The sequence below is a fragment of the Macrobrachium rosenbergii genome, chromosome 12 (genome assembly GCF_040412425.1).
Source record: "Macrobrachium rosenbergii isolate ZJJX-2024 chromosome 12, ASM4041242v1, whole genome shotgun sequence".
NCBI classification, from domain to species: Eukaryota; Metazoa; Arthropoda; class Malacostraca; order Decapoda; family Palaemonidae; genus Macrobrachium; species Macrobrachium rosenbergii.
In genome coordinates, this window is record NC_089752.1 from 2,746,737 (window position 1) to 2,774,198 (window position 27,462).

The following is a 27,462-nucleotide window of genomic DNA, read 5'->3' on the forward strand; positions in this document are numbered from 1 at the left end:
GGTTTAGATTGATCTTAGAACCTGAGAGAAGATAAGGTTTGACAGCATGCCTACTCTTCTGTAGAATTCTAGTAGCTAATGTAGTTGTTGAAAGTCCAAGCTGACCATTAAGGCACTGAGGATAAGGTGTATATCTATCATTCCCAGTACGTCCCTGTGGTAGGTGGAAGACCGCTCTGGATTAAATATGTAACAATGACTAGTAACTTAAATTTAAATTTTCATGACCAATATGCAAATATAGACTCCAGTATTTTTCTCAGGACACATGGAGACCAACCTCTCATGTAGCTTTAGAACCATTCAAAACTACTGTACATAATTACTAATGAAATACAAGTGTGTAGAAACACAAATAGAAGAGCATAAAGAGGTAATACATTGTTACTGAGGAATGAGGAACAGATTGACAGAGCAAATGTTGAGATATATGACAGTCTTAGTAGAAGAAAGAAATACGCATTGCTAGAAGTAGCAAAAATAAAATAAGAGTAGGCAAAACTTGCTAGAAAATTAGAATTATTAGGTTAAAACAGAAATGAAAGGCGTACAATTAAACTCCTTACAGTACACAGAAGTCAGCAAATAAGGCCCTACTGCAAGAAAATTTAACAACAATCCAAAACAAAAAATTTAAAAAGCAATTTGTATTTTTCCTAGGTATACATATCAGAGCCTTTTAAATAGGAGTACCCTTCGGTGCAGCATGAACCAGAATTAATAGTTGAAAACATAGTAACAAGGTTAACTGGTGATTATGAGGGGTGAGTAGGGGAGCATCTTTCTCTTGCTTTTTCTTTGGCTGCAAGGATTAAGTTGGGTGGTTGTGGTGGTGTTAAAGTACTATATAAAAGGTTCTCTTTTATGTTCCTAGAGGAAATATATTTTTAATTTATATTTTTCCTTATTGTAAAGTGGTCTGGAATAGGTCTTTTGTGTTATGTTAATCAGTCTCTGTATATCTGCTTCTATGCAAAATAAATTTAATTTTTATCACACTTAACCAAGTCTGATAGGAAGGGTAGGAGGATTGAGCATCTTATCTTAGTATTCTGAACATTTCATGTGTTTTTGTTTGAGACAGGCTTAAAATCAGTCATCTTAGTTTAACATTAAATATATTTTGAAGTTTGCAGATTCTAGTCAAGAACCTTATTTATTATATACAGTACTTAATGGTCAAAATATTTATAAAAGTACTACTGTATTGAAATTTTGAAAGTTGAGTGTAATTGTTTTTCTAATAGTTTTTTAGGCATTAAAAAACATGTCTGTGCGATTAGTTTAAGTTACTTTAGGGGTAACAGTGATGTTCTCCGAGACTTCTTATTGACAATTCATGTCTTGTCGATAAGTATTTTCATTCAGCATCGAGGTTGCAACCTCGATGTTGAAATGAAATTTCAGCTGGGGGTATCCTTTTAGATAGCAAGTCTATTTGACCTGAAAAATTTTACATGATTTGAGTTCAAACCGGTGTAAGCCAGGTTGGTGTCTGTCTCTTATAGGTTTGGTTTAAAAATGACTTTAGTATGAAAGGATTAAGCTTTTGGAACAGTCTTCATATAAGATTAGTGTACTGGATTTGGGATCCATTAATATAGTGATTACTTTAGGTAATAAAGGGTTTGGCAGGTATCTAGAGAGGAAGAAGGAAATCTAGGTACAGCCATATACGTACATAACAAAGTACAGTAGTTTATGACAAAGTTCCTGTAAACATTACTGGGGCCATGGGCAGCTGCCAGCCTGCAGTGATGACATCCTCACAGGTCAAGAAGGGCTGTCCTGCTCATGCAAACATGGGCAGGGGCTGTCCCTCAAAAGTGCCAAAGAATTCCAAGAGGCCGAACCCTCTACTGATGGGGAAGGCGTAGTTGGGACCTTGTCTTACTGTCTGGGTGACCAACTGGACCTGGTAGAATCACAACCCCAGGATCCTTGGACCGCTTGTGTTGAGAGGGGACAAGAGAGCACCTGCATGCTCCTTCCTCATCTCTCACTGGGCTGTGCTGGCAGTACGTCGTGGACCTACAGTCCGTGAACCCTCATCACACTGTTTAACCTTGCTAATTGGACCAGTCCTGTTACTCCTAGGTCCAATGGACTTGGGTGGTTGCATCCTTGCATAAGGCAATGGGTGCAGCAGTATAGGTAGTACTGCTAGTGAGAACCCTATCAGTCCTCTTCGTAAACAAGGACCAACTCCTGGAAGCCTTACAAGACTTCCCATGGGGAGACAGCAGATTGATTTTTTGTTGTGATTTCTATCAACCATATGTGGTCTTTTATGTCTGAGTGACATTTCAGAAGTTGAGTGTCTGTTTAATGAGAAATTTTCTCATTTTTATGCAGATATTTTTTCTTCTTTTTTAAGGTTAGGAACCTTGACGAACTTCCACTTCCAAAGAGGGACTCAAAGTGTGTTAAGGTTGGGTCTTGCCTGGCCTTGTCTGTATTTAGTTTCCTTTGGCTTCCTGTATGGTTTTAGTATATTAATACCGTGTTTATTTATCTAAACTGAGTTTCCTTCAGAGTCATCCATTGGCAAGCCAGAGGTCAAAAGGTTTTTGGTTTCAATCATTAGTATTTTAATTTTGTCCAGGATGGAGCTCTGTCTTACCAAGGAGACCCAACAGCGGGAGGAACAACATTGTTACCCACAGTGGTAACTGGTCTTGGATCCTCACCTAAATATTCACTACACTGTACCCTCAGTCTGTCAAGATAGGACCCAGCACTGAGAGCAAGGTTTGATATAAAAGTTGTGCCTCACTTGATCACATCAGGTACACTCCAATTTTACAGGTGGCGAGGTATGCCGTCCACTATTTAAGTTACAAGAGCAGTCTTTTCTGTATTTAAGTCCCATGCAAATTTCGTCAACAATAGAAGAGGGAAGCATGAAAACTTACAGGAGTAAAAGGGAGGTGGTTTCCAAATGATTTGTTGAATCTACTGCAGAGATGGAAGGCACTGTACTGTATTCAATCCCTGCAGCAGGCCCCAAAGCACCCCACCTCTGCAAGGGGTTGGGATCAGGAGAATGCCTAAGTACAAACACTACTTGTGCATCTTCTGGCCCCAGGGTGCCAGTGCCAGTCCAGTTAGCAAGGCTGTCTGGCTGGGTCAAGGCTCTCAGACTGCTAGTCTGGAACACCCTCCTGTTTACCCATCCTTTGTTCATGGGTGCAACCACTACCAGGGGTTTCTGTAACCCAGGGGTACCAGTCTGGCTTAGCTAGCCAGGATATCTAAGCCAGCCAAAGTACCTGTGCTATCAGTACAGGACCCTTGGCTTGCAGGGCCCAACACGAATATGCTAGAATCTAACGTGCAGGTATTCATACTCCATTAGTTTCAACTACTAGGAAGGTTTTGGAAGTTTCATGGACAGCCTTTGTCCTTGTTTTTCATGAGTAAGTACGCTCTACATGACCCGTGAGTTTGTTGTCAACATAGGCTGTCAACCACCTAGCCTTGCTCATCTGGAGGAGGGCCTGCCTCTACTAGATGGGCCAAGGTTGCTAGGGAATGTTCCCCTACTTCTTCAGAGGTTTCCAAGATGCAAGAGTTGGATAAGCATTGGGGCTAGGATAGGAAGTGTTTGCACTTTCTTCAAAGCCTTTTCATGAGGAGGTAATTATCCATATCATTCTTAAAACCAGACGGATTGTATGCCCATGTGGAACATCTTTGGTTTTTGCTGCCTGGAATGGACCGAGCTTGGTTGTGAGCCAGATGGACTAGGGGGAAGCACCTGGGCATTATCTGCAGATATTTCTGTACTATCAAGAGAGCATAGGATCTTGCTCAAGACTTACTAGGGGAATGACTGGAAGGAAGAATCTTTTGTCGGTGGGGTGGTCTTTTGCCTACCCAGCTTGTTTTGTATATGAGAAAATGGGATACAGTGTTATCTCGAATACCCAGGAAAGTTTTGGCACCGAGTTGGTGGTGTTGGTGAGGATTGGTCCTGATCTGGGTTCTACTCTGCGACAGCTTCTGCTTCATTCTGGAAGGATCAAAGTCATTGCAGTTATATAACAGCACCTGTCTTTGCCAGGCAGTGTCCTATAAGCTTCCAGGCTTGTAAGCCACGGCAGTTAACTTTCGTGTTAGATTGGCCTTATTTTCTTTGGGACAGTAGAGGTCTCAGGTAGTTTCTTCCATCAAGACTCCCAGACTTACCTTTATTCATTTTTCCATATTTGGAAGCGGCAAAGGGAAGAAGAGGGAGAATGCAAGGGTGGCATTCTTTCCCCTCGGCTGCCATTTGTAAGAGAGTGCCTGTTGAGTAATTTTCTCTATGACTGACATTTTCTGGTGGCCTGAGCAGCAGGTGTTGGATGGAATTGGTACTTTTCTCTCCTTTGAGTCCCCGACACTCCAGCTTCTCATTCCGGTCCATTTCCTCACACAAGTTCCCTACTTGCAGTAGGACCTCATTTTTTCAGGTTTGGGTGCTGAGGACTGGCATACTAGAAGTCAAGATAGATCAACTTCTTCTTTCAGTGGACTTCAAAGATGGGTATTTTATCCATTGTCTCTCTTGAAAAAGTACCTTTGCTGTACTTTACTCTTGGGGGGAAGGGGGGGGTTATTCAAGGGTTTTGTCCATACTTCCCCTATCATCTTGTGAGATGTTCAAAAGTGTATTGAGGAATAAAAATTCAAAGATTGTTGTATGGACATCTATGAGCTATTAACTAATATTATCAGTACCTTTACATAAAATATTAATTGTCCAGAAGGGGGAGATAACTACTCCTCAGAGTCCGAAGGTTTCTTGGGAGTCGACTAGCTTTAAATATATTAACAAAAATGTGGTGTAACACCATGGAGTAAACTACTATTATTAAACAATATAAAATCTTGGGCAGCCTAGTCAATAAAATCTCGATCAGATATCAAAGCTTGAATAAAACCAGGGTCCTGATTTTTACACAAAGCATATCTATATTATAACTGTTTAACCAACAGCTTTATTGGATCAGAGTCCAGTACAACACACATCCATAGAATCCATAATACTGTATATTCAAGTAACATTCTTACTTGAAACTATGCATTTTTTTTTTAGTTAATTTCTTCCAAAACTAAAAAGGACATGCTGAAAAAATACTAAATCGATCCACTTTATTGGGTACCACTAAATAACTTTACACAAATTCACATTTTGCTTCATGAACAATAAACATGGTGCAACATTATTTTCAAAAAGCCGCCTAAGAAACTAAAAACAAAGGAAGTAATTTGCGTTACACTAAAAATAATGCCATGATCTACAAAACTAAAAAGACTATTACAAATAAATGGCCCATTTCCATATTATTTGCCACTTACAGAAAGTTTAGTAGTTTGGTAAACAGAAACTGAAACATACAAAAGTTAAGCACAGGTGCCTAGCTCCCAAACAAGGCATTTTAATGTTCAAACCTCACTCAAAACCAATCAGAAATAAGAACTTGAATTACGAAAAGCATTGTAAAAAGCTTTTCCTTTTATTTATTAACAAATACACCAATGGCAAGTCAATTCAGGCCACTATAAGACAGTGAAGAATTGGAACTCTTATATAAGACTTTATACACAAGCAACATGAAAAAATCCACCACAGGATATAACCTTCGAAGACAGCATTTGTCACTGAGGAACACCTCTCCTTTCACTGTATGCTAAAAAGCAAACCACATCATACCAATATGCTAATAGTTCCTGAATTGTATTACCAACAACATCTGATATCTAACAAAGTATTTACACTGACACAATTAGGCTTACACAAATGTACAGTATCTTACAGTCTCCTTAGTGGATACATGCCTACTATTAACACATCATACATTCAACATTTTCATAACATATGCAGGAATCAGCCTTGAATAACAACAACTCCAGATTTTCTTATTATGATTTTGCAAAGTACCAGATTTTCTTCTTATGATTTTGTATTTAAAGTATACCTCTTAGAAATAAGGGTTCAAAGATATAAGGTACTCTTATCAAACTGATATGCTGTGAAGTATCTGATTCATTACAAAAGGATTACAATATTCTAATTACTTTCAAAACAAATGTCTGTTTTACAGTTTGACATAAATAAGTATGTATTTAGGAAATGGAATGATTTAATTTTTTTTTTATTTTTTTGAGGTTTCACACACAAGACACTAAAATGTTTCAACACTAATATTACCTTGTGGTGTTCGTTTTATCAATAACTGGTAAAATTGTACACAGTATTTGCACAATCCTTCCACACCAACCATTAAGTATCAGATCTTTGTGGTACTGCCAACAGAAATGTAAATATTTGTATATATTTGTTCTTGCTCCTATTAATAGGCTGATGACCGATGGCCTGCCCTATGAGTTATTTTGACTCAGTGGTCTGGTAAAATAATAAGAATACTAATAATAATAATAATTTCTTGTAATCAACAAATTACTTTTAATTTCTCGAATATTCAACAAAGTTAATCAGTACCTTAAACTGAATTGGCAAAGCATTTACCAGTTTCACATAATAGTTAAAATCCAATTTCTTTAGGGCCAAAGCTGATTATTAAGTAATCTCGTACCACTGAAATATATCCAACAATTGTCTTCATCACAAAAATCCCTTCATAATTTTTTACTTTCAATATACTTTATACTATACACAGCACATACAAAACAAAATTAGAAATCTAACCTCTATGATATGTAATTTAATGGAATGAGCTTAACCTTTAACACAAATACTAAAGCTAGATATCTTTATATCAATGTTCATGATTTCCATTCCAAAGTAAACAAACCCCGCCTTGTTAGTTTAAAGTCTGAAACTGAAACAAATATTCTAAAACATTAGTCATTTCATGTATGTTACCATGTATACATGTAGAGAATACATGTAGAGAAAGTGAGGAAAGAATAAAAAGAAAATTGGAAAAGTTCAGATGCAAAGCATGGAATGGAATTTAAAATTTATCGCTCACAACGTTACCAGTAACAATGTAGTGAAATCAGGATGGCTGTATATTCTTTTGTAACCAGTAACTCTTAAATAATGTTATGATTTCACCAAGTTTATGTGTACTCCCATTAATTTTGGTCATAAATTCTTCCAGTATTGGATGGAGGTGGACAAGGGGGCACTTTCAACATTTCAGTTCTTCATACCAGGCTCACATAGTGTACTGATACTGCTTGTGAGGTTTTGTAGCATTCCCACAAATAGAAATACAAACACTTCAAAACTGTCTACAGCTCACAGCCTAACTTGGGTATCCAAGTTCCTAATATAGAGGAAGCAAGAGCAAATATATACTGCAAAGTTTGACTCACATTGCATAAGCAATAACTTACAGATGTTTATGGACAACAATGAACACATTCCGAGCAACAAAAAACATTACCAAAAGTATTCACACTAACATCTGTTTGAATATCTGTTCATGCCTAGAACTACCATTACAAGGCACAACTTCTTGATACACTGTGCAGTGCAAAGGTGAACCTAATGCCTTGACTACAGTACACAAAATAACCCCACGAATTATTCAATTTGGTATTAAGCAAAGTTGAATATCATATATTGAATATATCATTGCACTACTTTCGATAATTTCTTTAATTTTATGACAAATTTACAGATTATTTCTTCATGAAAACATGGAATCGTAAGTCCAAAATGCACTACTTTTTGATGTTGCTACAATTAATACCAGCATAGATAAATACCCATGCATGCCATCCCTCTATGTTAGGAAGGGGAGACAAAAGCTTGCGTAAAAAAAAAAGAAAGGAGTGCATAATCCTATCCCATATTACCAGGCAAGACTATCTGAGAGAACAAAAAATGGAAGATTCATTCATAAGAGGAAAAAATGGGAAAATCATATACACATAATGGGTGAATGGCAGAAGAGAGAAAAGCTCAGGATATGTTCCTGAATTCATCTCTGCTATTCTGCCTGCAAATGCTCAGTACTATAGATTACTAGTAAACCCTAATAAAATAATCATACATCTATGTAACTGCAACATTCTTTTTAAAGGTGCTACGTAGTTAAAGGATATCTAGTGCATTAAACACATGGTCTTGTTTTAATAAACAAATGTCAGACATGAGAAAATTCTGGGGACTTCCCACATAACATCATACTTGTCCAAATAAATCATGTGACAAAAACATGTTTAAGTACAAAGAAAAAGATATTTATATACACAGTACGTACTATAAAAACCTACATAATCACCCCAAAGTTAAAGGCAAAGCACTGAGAATGAATACACAAGATTATACAGTACATGTACTGTATTTATACCAATTAGTCAGTACCCTCTCTGAAAAATATTATGGTTTGACTTTCTATAGGCAACAATTAGCCAAATGCTTTTAGAAAACCTGAACAATTATTAAATTCTTTTGGAAGAGGTTCATGTGATTTTTGCACTAAAGCATTTTTTCAATAACTAATCTTTGGTAAGCTGTGATTCTTTAATTAAAGGAGAATCTATTTAGAAACAAGACTAATTCAATTCATGAATCCCATTAACACTGATAGGTACTTGAGCAATACTCGAAAACGAAAACAAAAAAAAAAAAAAAAAGAAAAAACAGGATTCATAAGGAAGAAGCCAGTAGTAAGGTCTACAGTATACAAAATCTATTCTTGCTGATATGATTGGAAATATATCTACAATATAGTTTTAAGGATGGAGAATCATGCGTATGCACTAAAGAGAATAATTATTAGTTAACTTCATAAACCATATGCAATCCAAACCTTACCAATCTACTTTTTAGGCATCATGTAATGTAAATTAGAAAGTATTATCATCTCAAAGCAGTAACTTTATGTAGCAACTGATCACTTTAGCCCTCAAAGAAGTACAGCAAGAGTCCCTGAAAGTTGAAATTTCCATGCTTTTAATAAATTTAAGGTTACCTCCTTCTTAAACAAAATATATACATCTAGCTCAAATTTTAGGAAACATTAGGAAACAAAATGCTTTAAATGCATCAATTCAACAATATGTTTAAAGTATATCTTCATTAATGGTTGGTAAAACTTTATGTGGCAGAAACTAAGTTTTTAAGTGTACTACTTGCCATGCACAGACCGATGACATCAGTAATTTCTTAAGTTTGCATGAATTTAACTCAACTTAAAATGATAATCTTCAAACATTTGCAGCACCATCATACCTGATGTCTGTAAAAAAAAAATTCATTTCACCCCTGATTACATATCAACCAATATTTCCTAAGCAGAAGAAACTGTTATTATATGAAATTTATTCTTCTAAGCCTTCAATTTCATATGTAAAGCAAGACAGGTTCAGTTCATACAAGGTAGTCAGTGAATCATCAGAAACAAAGACTGAATAAAATTACCTTAAGGAAACTTCGAAAAAGCATTACCAAAAATTCCTGAACAAAAATGGGAATTCCACTAATAATCTAACCATCTACAAAAAGCTTGTTTAAATTCTGAAATCTAAAATTAAGTCATCCATAATACAAGATGGTTTCTCTTTCTGCAATGCTTGATACACTATGACAAAGATAATTCTGGGATATCATTTTCAATCTTTGAAATTAGTTACTTTTAATTATTCAAGAGCATGGAACTGGTAATGGTGCTGATGTACACCTATAATGATTTTTGAGGTTCTGGGTACTGATCACTGTACTTGAAATTCTGCCAGTGAATGTCTTTATGTAAATATATTCTCAAAATTTTCATCCTTGTAAACACCCAAATAAAATGCAATCCCAAAAATAATAAACAAGGCACATCACATGCACAATGAAAACCAGTACAGTAATCTTGACAAAATTTCCAGCAAATAAGGCATCACATACTTTAAACCAAATTTCTATGTAATTATTTATCAACCTACCATTAATTAGAAATGTATGAATTCCAATATTACCTGTAGAAGCAAGCTTAACATTTTGCATTTATGAGGGAACAATGCAAATTCACTATTGTCGGTTAAACTGAGAAATGTACCTACAGAGTTGACTTAAACATGGAAGGACTATGGAAGGAATGGCCATAATTTTCATGAACTATACTTCAAAATTCCTATATATACCATACTGCATAATTCACAATCTCTTATACCATTGGATACCCAAAATTCTGCATAGCCAGCTAGTTATGGTTTAGAAACATGATCTCATCAGCAGCGCTCATATGAAAACAGGAGATATGTGCTTTTAAAAACATGCTCTTACCAATCAATAGTTTCACCATGATGCACATACTGGTGTCATTCATTCCTTCTGTCTGGATATTTTGCACTCAGAAAAAGACAGCTTCACAGAAGTTCCTTATAAAAAATCTATACATTCTTAAAATTGGTACATTCTTAAGGTAGTCCACCAGCACTGTAAAATATGTTCTTTTTTTCTGTTGTGACTATAATAAAACCATGTCCAGGAAAATACACCCTGAGGCAGAAGTGTTACTTTTACAAGTTTGATCAATAATTCAAGGTTCAGCATTGTGCATCTGTCATTTACTCATTGCCAAAAATTAAAAAATATTCCTAAATTCTACCAGTTTATCTAAATTTCAACCATAACCCAAAATATTTTCAATGATTTAAAATTATATAAGTACAATAAAATACATGTCAACCTTGATTTAGAAGAATGTTTACTAAAATATTGTTTACTTATAAAGTACCTAAACAAGTGTTTCACAGTCATTCAAATGGCACAAATATGTGTATAAATACAAGGTTACATTCTGTTCCCCTCATTCTTATACAGTACTGGTACATGTAAAATACGGTAAGCAGGCAAAAAGTAAGTTTCACTTTTCACTACCCAAACAAGGGTTGGAAGGTTTTGTTTCTAGAAAAAAAAAAAAAAAGGGAACAAATTAAGCAGATGCTGGTGGCTGTTCAGCATCCACTAATATGTCTTTTCCTGATCGTACGGACCCCTGAGCCGCTGCCATCATGTCATCTCGGGATCCTCTGCAAATATAAAAAAATGTTAAAATGTGCTAAAATTCTAAAAAGCTCATGAAATTTTCCATTATATAAACACACTGTACTAACGCCTATATTCTAAGCCAGAATAAACTCCTAATTTGAATATCAAAGATGATTTATAACAAACCAACTACAGAACATGGGGATGGCATTCTATTTTCACACTATCCAGGATACTTACAAGATTACTACTTTACAGTTCTAGGAAGTAAATACAATTAGCCAATAAAATTGTCTATCTGCCATACATATTAAAAAAAAATGTAAAAATCAAAAAGGAACCATGAAAAAAATTAAATACTGATAAAATTCCGTCTTTTGTCAAACTGAACGCAATGGCTGCCAGTGGCATGAGAATGTACAGACACTATCTTGAAAATTAAATACTGATAAAATTCTGTCTTTTGTCTAACTGAACACAATGGCTGCCAAGGGCATGTCTCGATTCACAAACACTATCTTGCATTATATACCTACTACAGTACATCAATAAATTCCAGAAATCACATGGTAAGTAAATAATTCCCAATTGTTACCACTGTAACATGCAACTCCATTTGGTACTAACACTGTATGAAATATATAATGCATTCACAATTGCAATGCAAAGTACAATACAGTATTGTTAAATAATCTCAGAACTACAAAACATACCCTATTTTCTTTTTCAACTGCTTTAAATATCTAATTAATATCCATACTCATGCCTTGTCTCAAAAATCATTGCTTCAATCCTTAAAAACCACTATTTAATTGAAAAATCAAAAGCCTTTGCACTTTTTAAATTCAAAAAAACCATTGGAGAAGTAACTAAATATGTCTGTAACATTTAGAAGTGGAAATATGCTGAGGTATGCTGAAGACATGCATAATTCTTGAACATCTCGCTCCAAATTTGAATGGTATAGTAGCACCAAGCCCATGTATGAAGTCATATATAATTTCACCCAGATCAATATGCACTTTGATTATTATAAACTAATTAAATTTAATGAAAAGTGGTCAGAGAGAGAGAGGGAGAGAAAATATAATGTGTACCTTATTCGTCATTATAAAACAGTCCCTATACGTGAGACAGTATCTTGTCCCTATACGTGAGACAGTATCTTACATATCAGCTCAACTTGGTCTACCCAAGGTCTTAAAATGATGAAGTACAGACATCATGACTACAATAAACTTGGCTGGTAAGAAAATAAAATAACCTCTTTCAATGTCACAGAGAAGTTTTACTTTCAAAATGACTGATCTCTAGTAATGGAAGTGGGCTGTGAATATTGATATTTGCCTCATCCTGAGTATACAGCACAATATATCAATGTTCTCTACTTTATTGCTGTGTTTTCCACTCAGAAATGCATGGTTTGCTATATATAAACTTCCAGAGTAATTGTGGATTGTTTTATTGTCTTTTTTTCTTAATTTTAAACTTTGCATTAAGAGTAATAACTTTTTTTTTGGGACTTGATTTTACACTGAAAAATATAGCTGTATTTACTTAGTTCAGCAAAACTTTGGGATTTCAACACACACACAGGACGGAAGACAGCAAAATATAAACTAAATAAAAGTACAACTGATGTTTAATAACATTCCTACAGTGTTTTAAATTTGATTAGCACTTGCTAATAACTAATTTTCCTTTGAATTAAAAAAATCATCATTAATCATAAATGAATGATTATTCTACATTAGCTTTCCCCCTCCATTCTCCTCTTCCATCTTTCCTCATATCAGACACACACAATGAATTCCTCAACCCTTCTCAAAATACATCCAAACCATCTCATTCTCAACACCTGCTTCATAATTCAATGTCCGCAAGGTAACAAATGCTCTACCCCTTTCTAAGATCAGCCTATTTATTACAACAGGATTCTGAACTCCCCTCTTTTCCCCTGTTGCTCTTGTTACACATTTCAGGCATTGAAAATCTTATTCCATATATATTTTTTAATCCTAAACACTTCTTATGATGCCTTGTATTACATTTGATCTACAGGACAGAGTTCACCGCAACACAATTTCTATATCACCAACATGTCAACTTTTATGATTGTACTTTTTCCCATTTTCTTACAATGATTTTCATTCCTCACTTCTCCCCTTCGTTCTTCTCTTCCGCCTTTCCTCATATTATGCAGTTAGCACTAGGTTATTTGGATAAAGCAGCAGCTCCCAAGGAGGCTCTTTTTCTGTACTCCTTTACAGCTTCTGGCATTACAATGATAAACATCAAGGGGCTCAGCACTGATCCCTGACAGACACCACCACTTACCTGAAATTCTTCTGACACACCTGTCACTGACTTCCATCTAGATCTAGTTTCAGTAGGCTCTGCCTTTGTAATGCCCATTTAATTATTTGTCTTGGTGCTCTGTCAACTGCCTTTCCAAGCTTTACAAATATATTGTATAATCTCTTCACACGGTACATTTCCTGCAGTTGCCTCATTACCCAAACTACTTGTGCTGTTGATGTCTCTGGCATGCTTCCAATTGTAGTATTGATTTTAACAATTTTTCTCAGCCTTACTCCCTCCAACCTGCATTCCAATATGTTTATAACATGCTCAAAGTTCCATTATATCCTACCTAGGGAACATAAAAAATTTCCATGTTCTGTCTTGACATCCTTCAACTGCTCCCATATTCACAGTACTAATTTGTAGCAATGCTTTTCTTATTTTTATCTACCATAGAAATTCTTAGCACCTCCCACCTACTTAAAGGCTGCTGGGTAGTGAGGGCCATTTTGTTTAGAAATCTTCAATTTCAGAGCTGTTGCCTTTTTACCACGTTCTTTAAGCCCTTACTGGCAAACTTGACCCACCCAATTTTCTCTAGTCTTGGAATTGGCTGCTGACTGGTCATTATTTCATTCTGAGTCTCATATGGTTCTGGCTGAGAATTTAGACTAGAATGGAAAAAGGGAGTGTAGTATATCAGGCATTTTCTGACATGTACTAAAGTGTGTGTAACAAATATGTCAGACTTTTGAGTGTATGTGTGGGCAAAAAGGAAAGTGTCATACCCAGGGTAAGGGGTCCTATGTTAAGACTCTCTGGTCCATCTCAGAAAGGCCCTATTACCTCTACTGATGGTATCTCAACATGTGGCTGGTGCCTTGTCCAACCAAATAAAAGTAAGCAATACCTCTAAACACAACAAAAGCCTTGCTACCAGTAGTTTAAGCTTCAATCCATTGTCTATTTTGGAGCTTTTCTAGCACAGCACTTACCATTTTTTCCATAAACAGAAAATTACCTGCATTTCAGTACACAGTACTTACAATTATGGAGTTTTAAAAGACCCAAGAAAAACCAGATAATGTACAGACAAATAAGACTTTCACCTTCACCACACACAACATCAAGAAACAAATATTTCATAAGACACAAGAATTATAAACTTCAAAGAGAAATTTACTGTCAAAACACCAGATAAAAATAATTTCGATGTTTCTCAAATACAAACCTCCCCTTCTACTTATGCTATACTGTCTGGTGCTGTGTGTTGTTAGTTAAGATTTCAGTCATTAATATGAAGAGGCATTTTTACTGCCTAGGCAGCAAAATTAGTCTCCACAGTAGAAATCAAACAATTTGACAGAATGCAACTGTTGAGAATGCTGCTACATCAAGATTATTCAACCTACCATAAATGTCTTCTTGTCTGAAAGTCAATCTCAGCTCAACTTAGCCTATATTAAGAGTACTTTCAAATCTATGCCAGACTTGGCTGCTTATAAATGATATTGACTTGCGAGTGAGAGGAGTTATGGCCTCCAAATTGTGTAAGGCTGCCAAACACACTACATGGCCCTTGCAAAATAAATAATCTATGCTGGTGAACAAGTGTTCTTCCACAAATATTTTGTTGTGAACCACACTTACATCTAAGTTAACATCCAAGACAATGTTCCCAATGAACAGAGATTCAAACTTGTTCAAACTGATTTTAATGCCCCCATTAACTAGGTTATAGATGCAACTTCATATGTACATCAGCTTGTAAATTACATGTTGGAAGCAACATACTTTATCACACTAACAATTTTAAATGGCCGTCAAAAGTTTGTTAACAGTGTTCACAGTGAGCCTAAACCTATCATGGCTGATGATCCTCAGGGTTTGTCATGTGATCTCTTTGCTGCCTTTACAAGATTAATTTGCCAATCTATCATTCCATGACAATACATAAGTACTGAAACTTTACTTTTCACAGAACTTGAAAAATGTACTTAATACTAGCAGAAAACTTTCAGTTGTTCCTAAGACTCCCTATATACACTGAGATGACTGCACTAATGCCATATTTCAGAAAATTTGTTTTGCCATTACTGGATAAAAGTTCTGTATAAATGTTAGTAAATTCCCTGGTTCTCTAACACTCTGAAAAGACAGCAAAAAGTGGTGAATTCCTTATTCCTAACAATGGTAATTAGGATCTAGAGTCCTTCTCTATTACAATACGTTAATTCCATTAATGTTGTTAATGCCTGAAACCTATGAACCACAGCAAGCTATACTTTATGCTGAGCATCAACACCCACAGTCTTTTTGCCCAAGAAATACTTTTGTATTTCCTTCTTTTTACTGGAAAACAATCAAATGGTCTTCCTGGCAGCAATGCTTGTATCACTGGTCTTCGGCATGATTGTCTGTTAGTTAGTTAATTTAAATTTGTTGCTTGTTTACCTTTCTTTGTTTTGTAAATGGGCATTCTATTCTGTGGCTGTCTTGCAAGTCAAGGGTTCCTTTAGCTTTTACTCTATGAACGTTTGCTAACTGAAATAATAATAACTATAATAATACTTTCATTAGCCCTAGATTTGTAGCTGTCAGATCTTCAGACGTCAAAGTACACTAACTATCCAAAAGTATAAATTGAGGTAAGAATAATGGAGATAACACACTTGCCTGTAACATAGAAACAGGGATGAAAAAAAATCACATCACGTTGTAGTGAATCAGAGGAATACTTGCCTAAACAGGTGGCGAGACCTCACATGGGCAAATTAACTCCTTACAAACAGGAGAACTTTAATTTTATCTAACAAACACAGTAACGAACCAGACAGTATAGCATTAGAAAATCACAACATTCATACTTTTAGTATCTTATACAGTATGTATAACTTCTAATGCAATGTCTAGAGGAAAATTCTAAACAGTAAATATAAAAGCAATAGGGCGATAGATTATCATAAAGTCTATCCATGCAAAGCCAAGAAACACAAAGCAATCAGGGGATTCTAAATTTCCTACTTTCCATGCTTCAAAGAGTTAGTTGTTGAGAAAAAAACGAACATGTTAGTAGCTGGTTATCAAAATGCTGGATGGTACTTGTTACTGAGCCATTACTGGGCTCAAGTTGAGCGCCAGGCCTCAGGGTCGTCCACTAGGATGGCACTTTGAGAGTTGGCAGGCCCAGTGTTTTGCTGGGCTGCGGCGATCATGTCCTCTCGGCTACCCCTATTTGTGATATCATTCGACATTTAGCAATCAAGACTAAATCATTATGATATTGGGTGAGAACCAAGTTCTGAGAGACTACTTCTGACACTGAACACTTTAAAAAATCAGTCTAAAAATTAACAGCAAATACAATATGGCAACTTAAAAAAATGTGTAAAATATTATGTAAAACCTCTTTACCTGTTGTAACATACCATAATGCCCAGGAAGAAAGAAAATATACTGCTTCAGTAATACTGTACTTTAAAAAAAAAACTACCAGATTAGCTCTCACTGTCCAAATTACTCTCCAATGCAAAACCTAAGAATAATAAACCCTGATTTCCTAAGGCAATATGATGTATCAAAGTTGTCTCCAAAAATTCTAAAAGAAGTTTGACGCAGGTACAACAGTACATGATAGTGACAACCAAACTTGAACAAACCATGTAAGGTTGATGCACTTTTGTGTGTTTATATGTACATGAAAACAAAGGACCTTTCAAAGCAAATCTTGCAAATTTAATTACCATATATGTTTCCATGATTTTACAAGACTGAAATAACCTGAATACACAAAACAACATATGTGAGAAGATTAATTAAATTTTGATCATATAAAAAAAATTAAGGCCCAAAAGTAGACAAACCAGCAATAACAGGGTATTGAAGACAGAACTTAGACATCTACTCTATTCTATTTTTAATGGCCTTCCTAATCAATCTTTTGTACCTTTTAGTAAATACCTACATCTCATCATTACTTTTCTCTATCCAAGTCTGATGTTGCCTGAGCATCCATTATATTGACTGATGTGAGAGTATGAACTACATGGGAAGTAAAGAAATAAGTAAAACAGTTTGAAGATGCCAAACTCCAATCATAAGATTCACATTAAAATATATCCCCTACCTCAGAGTAGACCTGTGAAAAAGAATAACTCCAAACTGATTCTGATGACAGTACTATTAGTTTCAAGATCAGAGTTGACTTAGGGAAAGAAGCAACGCCAACAGAATTTTATGAGTGACAGTAGATAATTCAGGAGAGATGGGAAAATATGAAAATAATTCATAAAGCGGATGAAGACAAGTGGAGCAAGAAACAAGACCCAAGAGGAACACTACTACGATTACAGATGAGGCAGATGATATTTCATTTTACGTAAGTAAAAAGTCTGGCTAACAGTGTCTTATAGCAAACTGCTGAATGCTAAAATGCTATCAGATATTATAAAACATGATGACTAAAGATTCTCTGTAATCCTCCAAAGAGACCATATACGTACTACTATTCTATATCAGTACGATTATAAGAGATTTCAAGCAAATCTTGAATTCAAAATGTTATGAGAAAAGACTTAGGTAAAATGCTCAAGTAGCTTGCAAATATAGTAAAGTTACCTTCTTTTACTGAACCACATTATGTTTCATATTTTCCAAACAAAACGGTTACGGTTTTACCATCTTTGGTTGTAGATTTGTTCCTTCTTTTACACTGTTGTTAATGAAGTATATACAAATAACAACGATGTAAAATAACGAGAAATTACCCAAGGATGGTATGTATAACAAAGTAACCAGTCAGTCTTGGAATTCCTTAAGAAACCCTATTGAGACCTATGCATAACTCTTCGTAGCTTTTCCTCAATAGAAAATATATAGAAAAGTACTGGAATATGGGGCAGAGAAGAATTAAAAGCACATGAAAATGAAAATCCCAAAGAGTGGCTTTTTCACTTAGAGATTAAGAAGAGATTAAAATGTAGGTGCATCATACTGTGTCTGAGGAAGGTTGGAGTTACAGAAACTGTAGATAGCTTTACTTGTAAAAGACCAGATATTTTTGCAGCAAAGACACAGCCAAGACAACCACTTGCTTCATATTATGGGAAACTTCCTTCACTCCTTCACACTAGATTGGATGAGAAAGGCCGGGTTGAGAGAAAGCTTTAATGATAAAGGACCAGATGCCTCACAATATGGGAAAACTTCCATACAAATAAATAACCCCCAATGAATCTTAGCACATTTTAAAATAAGAATTAGTAGCAGTAACAGGGAATAGGAATGGCTGATGCACCATCCGCTCAACATGATGGTTAAGGAGCAGAACAAGAAGAAGTCTGTGTAACTGAATATAATCATTTATCATAAAGTGCAATTATGTTTAAAACAATTGTCTACCATTTATTAAGCACTTTTAGGCAGGAATGGCTTTAGCCTTTGTATCTTAGTCACTTGAGTATTTTTGCCAATACTGTACTGTACAGTATAATTCAGATTCCTAAGCTCATCTCTCTGTAGCCAAAAGTATGGTTGGTAAGTTCATGTAACTTACCTATTACAAATATTAAAGGTAACCTTAGCAATATGTTATAAGTTACAAACCCATTTAGCTTCACTTCCACAGATTCATGTTCTTTCTTTAAATATGAATGTCATTAACATACCAAAGCAGTCAAAATGCAACAATTTTCCAAGCCATCTAAAGAGAGCATTAAGGGAAATCAGATACCCAGAAGAATACAATGCTAATCAACTCAAACCACAGCAAGACCCTCTTTGATAGCATGTATTGAGTTAAAGATTACCTAAGCTAGTCTTAGAGCAGAGGAAAAAAATGTTCATCACTGGTAAGAAAGAGAAAGATTCCCAGCAACAGTTTGAAGGCAAAAGTAAAGTAGGATAGATCCTCAACAACCTTAACAACAACTTATTAATTTATATATATGTTCATTGGAAAAGAGAAAGCACTAACTATGCTTAGAAAAAATATTAGCTGGCATTTAACTTCTGTGATATGTGAAAGCCCACTGTGCTGCAAAAATCACATGCTTTCATCATTCATGTGAAATGAGTGTTCTGTAAAGTTTAAAAAATCCATTGTATGATCACTACAGTCGACTCAGGGGATCAGGCAGAAACCACTGGGAGAAACAGAACAATCCTATCTGGTAGCTTACTTCTGGATTTTGTTACCTTACTATGATAGGATCTTCTTATCTGGGAGCCACAAGCACATACATGTTTAAATGAACTAAGTACAATGGATAGTGGTACACATACAATGAAAACCATCACCACTACAAGCCCATAATCGTGCAAATTTTGCATACTGCTACAGAAACTACACGATTCAAAACCTTAAACAGCAGGGAGCCCATTCTGAGAGTGAGATGAAGCTGGAGTTGAGATGGGAGCAGCCCTCTCCCCCCTGTGGGACACACCAAAATTTTACATCTCTACTTTAACATAAATCTAGACAGGAAACTTCACATGGCTTTGCTTTCAATATTTAATAAATAAAAAATATGTAAAAAAATAAAAAAAAAAACTGAAAATCATCCTCCTAAAAACCTTTCTGCTAACCTTGTGGAAAATACAATGATAAAGTTGGTGAACATACAGTGAAATAATTTCAGCTGCAATGTAAAGTCTATGAGAATTTTCCCTACAAGTACACTGTAGTCTGACAAAACTTGGTCCTCCCAGATTTCACATGATCTTATATATAAGTCTGTCACAGACACACAAGATCTAAGGTAGGTATATGAACAGTGACTAATATAGCTGTACAAAAATTATGTAAATAACTACTGCAAGTCTTCAAAAAAAAAAAAGCATATTAGTAATGTTGTACATTCCAAAACAATGAATTATCCTGAGATGCATTTCATATTACTGTATAGTCAAGTCTACCATAGCATTAAAATTTACAGTTGCAACCTAGGATACGTCCAACACCAATAAGTTTACTGTTGTAAATTCTCTTCCCAAAAACCACACACACATTTAAATTGCAACAGACCTCAAAACCATGATTTTTTTTATTAATCTGTACAAAGCTTTTACACCTAAACTGTAAAATTGTAATTAATCCTTTGTCACTAAAATACTACTCATGAAAAATTACTCAAATATGTGTAACTAAATTATAACCTATTTTGCTTGAAAAGCACAGTATGTGCACATCCATTGGAAATACAGATACAGAAAATAAATCATAAACTTTTAAAAAAATATGACCTTGCGCTAAACATCAGCACAATAATGTATTGCAATGTGCAGAGAGCTTTGAGAAGTACATATTTATATATTGTTTAAGGTGTAACACAAAGATCAATATTTAATTCTACACACTGAAAAAATTGTCCTTTACACTATATTGCCAAGGTGAGTGTTACACAATTTCAAGAGCAGGCACATTATGTACTAAATTTCTATTATGTTCCCTCCTGTGTCAATGATCTGAAACACACATGGAAATTACTTGAAATATGAAATATCAAGGTATACACGTAGACAGACCCCACCTTGAGACTAATGAAATTTCTGAGAAAAGATAAAACTTATACAGTACTTTGCATAAAATACATGCAGCACAAATACGTAAAATTTCATAAAATTTATTATTTGGATTCTTTACTACTGTTCAAGATAGCTTTATCTTGGCACCATTCGGGGCAGGTTAGCATTCAAAACAAAAGGAAGATATGATCACTTGGCTAACCCGGATGACAGTCTAGGCAAAAAAATCTGCTCACCCAAGGAAAATAAAGGTTTGTGTGAAGCTTAAAACACTTTTACCTGCTCTGGGATCTTTCCTGAAAGTGCTGTTGCCAGAAGGAAGATCCCATTCAGGCAGCAAGGATTTCGTGCCTGAGCAGGGAAAGAGTACCCTTGCAGAGAAAATCAACTAAGCGAAGGCAAGGAAGGCATGGATCTTCATGACTCACTTTACGGACTGTCTCAGGAACCTGCAATTTTCCTGAACTGAGACATCTTTCCCAACTGCCTTAAAAAGAGCAGGATTAAGGAGGTGATCCAGAGAGGAGTCAAATGTAGCAGTCGGCTTTTGCAAATGCGACATCTTTTCATCAGAATGGAGTTAGTAAACACATGCAAGCATTCTCCACAAGCATCTGAAATTGCCTCATCAAGACTTTAACCCCTTTCAGCAGCACAAACTCCCTAAGTTGGTGTAAGGAAGTGGAAATTGTACTGAGCGAAAGCTCATCAAAGACAAATTCTAAATGACCTACCTAAAAAGTGATTCAGATGACCTCTCCTCAGCATCCAACCAAAGAACTTAGCGTGTCACTTCAATGGCTCAAGACAGGCTAAGAAATTTGAGTCTTGCACAGAAGGTGTTTTTAACACTGGTAAGTTTACACAACCTCAGAAAAAAGAGGAAGGTAAGTGCTGGCATTCTTAAGAGATACTTTGTGTGCTTAAACGCAAGATATCTCTTCAAAACACCCCCTTGTAGAAGTACAAAGTCCAAGGTTCTACAACAATGATTCAAGTGTAGCAGAAATTCTCAGTAAAAGTTACCTAGTCCCTAAGGAATCCCTCTACACAACCATACGAGGGTAAAGAGAAGCACCACAGGGGCCAGGTGGCAGAAGCTGACTCCTCAAATAAAACCCACTGGCAATGCGGGAGGGGAGATGATGGGAAGCACACAATCTTGAGAACCACCTAAGGCACCATGAGGTGGCTGACTGAGTGATGACACAATGCCACTAGGGTCAACATACAGCTGGGAAGATGGTTGGAAAGAGGGGGAAAGGGAAGCACTAGCAATACCCAAAACAACCACCTCACTTGTAACCACCTTGCTAGAATGGCATCTAGCCTGAATTTCACTGAAACTCCTTTATAAAGGCAAAGTCAAAGGGAGAGCATTAGGAGTAACAGAAGGAAAATGACCACTTACATTCAAAGAGACAGATGGGAATGGAAGAAAAACTGTGAGACTGAGACACAGAAACAGAAGAGATAGGTTCAACAACTGATAGAATTAAATAAACATTAAAATTAACATAACAGTCTACTCCTAAACTAGTAGCTACAGCACTACTAACCTCACTACTGCTAAAATTTGGTGTGGAGGTTTGTGCTCACCAAAACAATCCATTAGTGATTGCACCAAAAGCTTAATGGAGTGCAATGAAGGAGAGGAAGATGTCCTAGGGCACAGATCAACCTCACCCCAAGAACCAACCCAATTCCCTGTCAGCAGACTTTACCATCTGTTACAGGGCAGTCCTTAGCTTCGGTTAATGATGGTCAGGCCCCCAACATCTTTCCTCTCAAAGAGGACCACAAAAAATATCACACTACAGGGAGACATGGACTTGTTCCCTAATAAGAAATGTGTCAATCCTTGAACAGGATCCAAAATAAGGTTCACGTCCAAAGGGGGAGTAAAAGGCGGATTTAAAGTAGAAGGATCAATTCTAGGTAGAGGAGAGTCAGAAATGGACGAGTGACATTCAAAGAAGAAATCTGTCCTATTCCTTTAAGGAATTTAAGCATAAAATCCTTCAACCACTCACTTCACTCTCCACACCTACTTTCAAGATTGCAATTCTGTCCCCTAGAGCCAGCACAAACATTGTGCTATCTAACTTGAAAGAAAACATTTTGCTTACACAAAAATCATCCCTACAAGAAAACCTGATGTTCTTGTTCATACTTCCCAAGCAAGACAACTTAACAAACAAAAGCCAAAAACCACAATACTGTACCATGATACAGCAATGCTGTACAGCAACAACCAAACCAGTAAATGAACAAACCCTCATATGCCACAGTAGTAAAAATTCTGACAGGAACTAAAACATTCAAGATGCACCTGGTGGTGAGCTGGTTGACTACACAGTCATCTGGGACAGCCAAACAATCTTCTTCCTTTTTTTTTTTTTGAATGCTGAGGATATAACTATCTTTAACAGTAGGTAAGATTCATCCCAAATACAATATAGTAAGAAAGGGACTTAACCCCTTAGGCTGAGAACTTCCACCAGAACCTAAATTGATGAGGCATCTGGCAAGCAAGGTCAATGTATGCAAACCATGAAAGAACACTTTTTGCAGTGGTTTTCAATTTTTGTTTCTTACAGCCATCCTGGAAAGAGTGGAATTTTCCTTAAGCTTTCTGCGCTTTCCTCATCCTTTTTATGCAAACTCTGTGGTAGCCCCACCCACAGAAGAGTTTTTGTGAGCAAGTTCTTCTCTCAGGGCTCAACTATCAATGCCAGCCATGGTTATTTTCCAATAGCTTTGTAACTGAGGAGCCCGAATAAAAAAAGTGTTACACTGGTAGAGGTGCCTCCAGGGCTGTAATGCATCTGATGAGACACTTTTAAAAAATTACAGTAATTACACAAGCGTCAAATCACTTTATCTAATCCTTGAATTGCCATTACAATAATATTTCAAAACAAAAATTGCTCAACATAACTCTAGACCTACGTCATCAATATCAGGGATGGCAAATTTTTCACCTTAAAAATTATACCAGTGACTGCCAAGAGGATTGTCATGAATGCACATTACTTTTTTATGCAAATTTCTGCCCTACTAGAAGTTTGGCTTATGCTTTCCCAGCCTTATGAGGTTCAGATATAAATAAGTACAAAAAATCCCTTTTTCAAATTAAATAATTCATACACTTAAGTCTCTAGGTGGGAATCCATCCACGTCAAAAGTTGGCAAATTATATACTGTACTGCAAGTCCATCTGCAACAACTGATATTCTTTACAACCACCTCAGGGTAAATCAGCCTAAGATTGGCAGAGTGAAATTTCACAGAAATGGGTCCAGAAACCTATAGCACTTGGCCTAATTATTTTATGATATATATTGAATTTTAACACCACTTTAAACATATAATCTAAAGAAAGACACCTACAAAAGCTTAACAGCTATCAAGAACCACTCAAAAACAAACACTGACATTTAACACCTAGTACCTAATCAAGCTCAAATTACCTTGTCAGATTCCTTAGTTTTATTATACAAGGCATGCAAATTTCATGATACCCGTATAGAGTTCTAATTTTTTTTTACACTGAGTAATTCCAGAGCAGCTGTATTTTAAAATATTCATACCAAATTACCAAAGATGAATCATAGTTCTGAAAACTAATCTCACAACTGAAATCCTTGCCAAGACAAATCACTTCAGTATACAGTGTGCACACATTAGTACTGTAATCTTTCATAAATCTGAATCGAAAGTAAAATGAAAAAATTATCGTATTTTACTACAAAACTTCTCATTCTTCAGCACAAACTAAAGCAGTTTTCCCTCTCCGAGACCTTTATATACTACAATATATCCTCAGATTACAAATAACCAAACAGAATTACGGGCTGCTCTGGGAGCAAGAGCCCGGGGCAGCAAGTTGCTGGCTCAACCACGTACTACTAATACTACTACTACTACTACCAAACAGGTCGTAAAACTCCCCCACCCCCATCAGAGATGTTTATCTTAATGTCTTGCAGTTAGTACTCTGATTTCACTTTTTAAGTTATTTGGAACATTTAAACAATATCTAACCTACAATAACAAATAATACTATAGGATCATTAACTTATAGATTATAATATACCCCAAGGTGGCGACAACACAAAGTAAAAGTGCAAACAAAAAACAAGTTCAAGAATATTCCATATTGATGAAGGAAAAATGGATGTGAAGTTAGAGAAAAGATATATCTATTCCAGAAATATCTTTCCTGATATACAAGGTTATTACAGCTTAACAGATGAATAAACACTTAATTTACTGTTAGCATTAGTAAAACTTGAAAATTACTTACTTCTTTCCAAGAGCCATTAAGCCATACAACACACCAGTCATAAATATGAGGCCAGACCCAAACACGGTGGATAAGCCAGGGCACATAATGATTGCAGGCAATGCTATGCTGTAAAAAGAGGAAAGATTAAAGCTAAAGAGTGCTTAGCATGATGTTAGTTATAAGACAGCTTTATTAACAAATTCTCAAGCCTTTAGAGCTGGCAAGTAGGACTTGTTTGCATGGTGAAAAAATTATACATAAACTGCAAATTATTCTCAAATGTCACTGCCACAGTCATCCTGCAACTGACTCAAATGATGAGTTCTTTTCACTCTCTGCTACATCTTGTGCACTTGGCCTGAATTCCCATCTTGTCTATATCTTCATTTTCATCCTTCCTCTCCCCAACCTTTTAGCTTCACTCTGGTTGATGTCTCGCTACTTCCACTATACCATTCCACTCTCGATACTTGACCAAACCAGGTCAAAACTAAATTATAGTCCCTGAACACAAAATCTGTCATTCGCCCTTTGACAACTGATTTCCCTAGCAAACCCCAGCCATGGATCTTTTTCAGGTTGCATGTTCTCAAAATAATCTCAATTTGTTTAACTTCCAATGCCTCATTCTTGTTTTTCAATTTTACAGACCATCTGTACAGCCCATCAAAATTTTGCCTCCTTCAATTTCTGCAGTAATTATTTACCCTCTCTCTCCTATTGCATCTCTTGTAAGCAAATCTGTAAAATTTAGCACATAGTATTGCATTCACCCACTACAACACACACACAAAATCTCTCTCTCTCACTCTCTCAGTACCTCTTTTGCCTTGCTATCATAACCTTGGTTTTGCTTTTATCTATTTCTAACTGTCCCCTTTTCACTTCACTTTTCCATCTTTTATTTAAGTCTAAGATCTCTATGATTGGGTTGTTAACACAGGGTCATATTAACTAGTTCACACAAGCAGTTCAGTGCTTCTTAATTCACTTTATTCAAATAAACAATGCATAGCTGCCATTCTCCTCATTTTCAGATTTTGTCATGATATGCTAAGGTGTCACCATCGCCTTGCTTTATGACACTTCCTGGTACCCAAACTGACTTTCACATAACCCCATCTAAAGTCTTGCCTTGGTTACCATTACACTAAATCGCTGTTCAAGACCTACAAATTCATTATGTAACTACTGTGCATGGTTTTCCCCTTCAGGTGCCTCATTATTAAGATCCAACATGGCTGGTTCCTGGCACAAAATTACACTGACAGTTGACAATTTGATTCATAGCACAACACCAAACTTACACCTGATCATTTTAACAATTTTCTAAACCTTTCCTCCACCAATACTCTATCTTCACACAATGGCAGCAGTTGAGGTCATTAATGACTTCCACTTTGTAATGCATCATTTTTCTTCTAGTATACTTAATATGACTGATATGCTTTTCCCTTTCTTATGGTCCTTCATTACAGTCATTACTAAGCAGTTAAGCTGAAGTTAAAAAATTCTCTTCAACTCATACAAGGCTGGCGCGAAGAGTTTGTTCTTACCAGTATTTCAAGCTTTTTAATACACTGCAGCTCTTTACAAATTTAATGACTGCACAAACTAAAAATTGTAGCTATTCTGATAAACTTGCCTTCAATGATGTTTGGTTCATATTTGGTCATTCAATCAACATATTTCAAGTGCTGACCTGCATTCCATTATACAGTGACTGGGTCACATGGATTACTCAAGAAATACCCCCTGGTTATATGGGTGTAACCATCTCTAAGATAAAATTACTTTACTTCCATATGGAGCTTTCTTTGACATGAAGAATATCACAGTGAATGATGGATTTTATCAGTTTTAATTTGTTATTACATTGAATCAAGTCATAGTGCTAGCAGATTTGCCATCTCATTTTCCTTAATATCCACGATTTCAAATTTATAAGACCTTCATATAATTTATGAAACACACATTTAATTAGGACAACAGTTTTTCAGAGCCTCTACAGCAATGCTCAGGCAACTGGTAATAAGAAATTTCTGTGATGACATTTTTAACAATCCTACTTGCTGACCTACTGCACACAGTTCTACAAAAATTAGCATTGTTACGCACAAAGATGCATTTCATATTACAGTACTACAAATAGCAGCAAATCCTGGCCCCCATAGAGACTTAAGAGCCAATCTCTGATACTCTATCACATGTTGGTCAACTATCTGATGGCTAATTCTCCAACTGCTTCTAAATATACTGCATAACGTTCTTAATAATTCTGGAATCAAATTTTTTCTTACACATGGCTCTGCCATCCTCCTCAAATGGCACATTCACTATCAGTCCCCTGTCATATTAATAATCTCCAGCTCAAATCAACTTTCTTCCTTTAGAATGA

The 27,462-nt window shown here is 35.9% G+C and overlaps 1 protein-coding gene across 4 annotated transcripts in view; it reads right to left on the bottom strand.

Annotated features, from left to right (window-relative positions):
• Positions 1-5,125: 5,125 nt before the first annotated feature.
• fwe (Calcium channel fwe) overlaps positions 5,126-27,462 on the bottom strand; it is a 33,709-nt gene continuing 11,372 nt past the window's right edge. Inside the window, exons 4-6 of one of the 4 annotated variants that reach the window (XR_010854820.1) lie at positions 25,083-25,190; positions 16,316-16,480; positions 5,126-10,986 (exon numbers count right to left, since the gene is read on the bottom strand). Coding sequence is in view for 3 of the 4 variants with exons in the window: in XM_067113313.1 (XP_066969414.1) it covers positions 16,375-16,480; positions 25,083-25,190 (214 nt within the window). In the remaining variant the exon portion in view is untranslated. Of the gene's footprint in view, positions 10,987-16,315; positions 16,481-19,608; positions 19,680-25,082; positions 25,191-27,462 lie in introns of all 4 variants that reach the window. The other 3 variants (XM_067113313.1, XM_067113315.1, XM_067113314.1) reach the window with 3 other exon arrangements.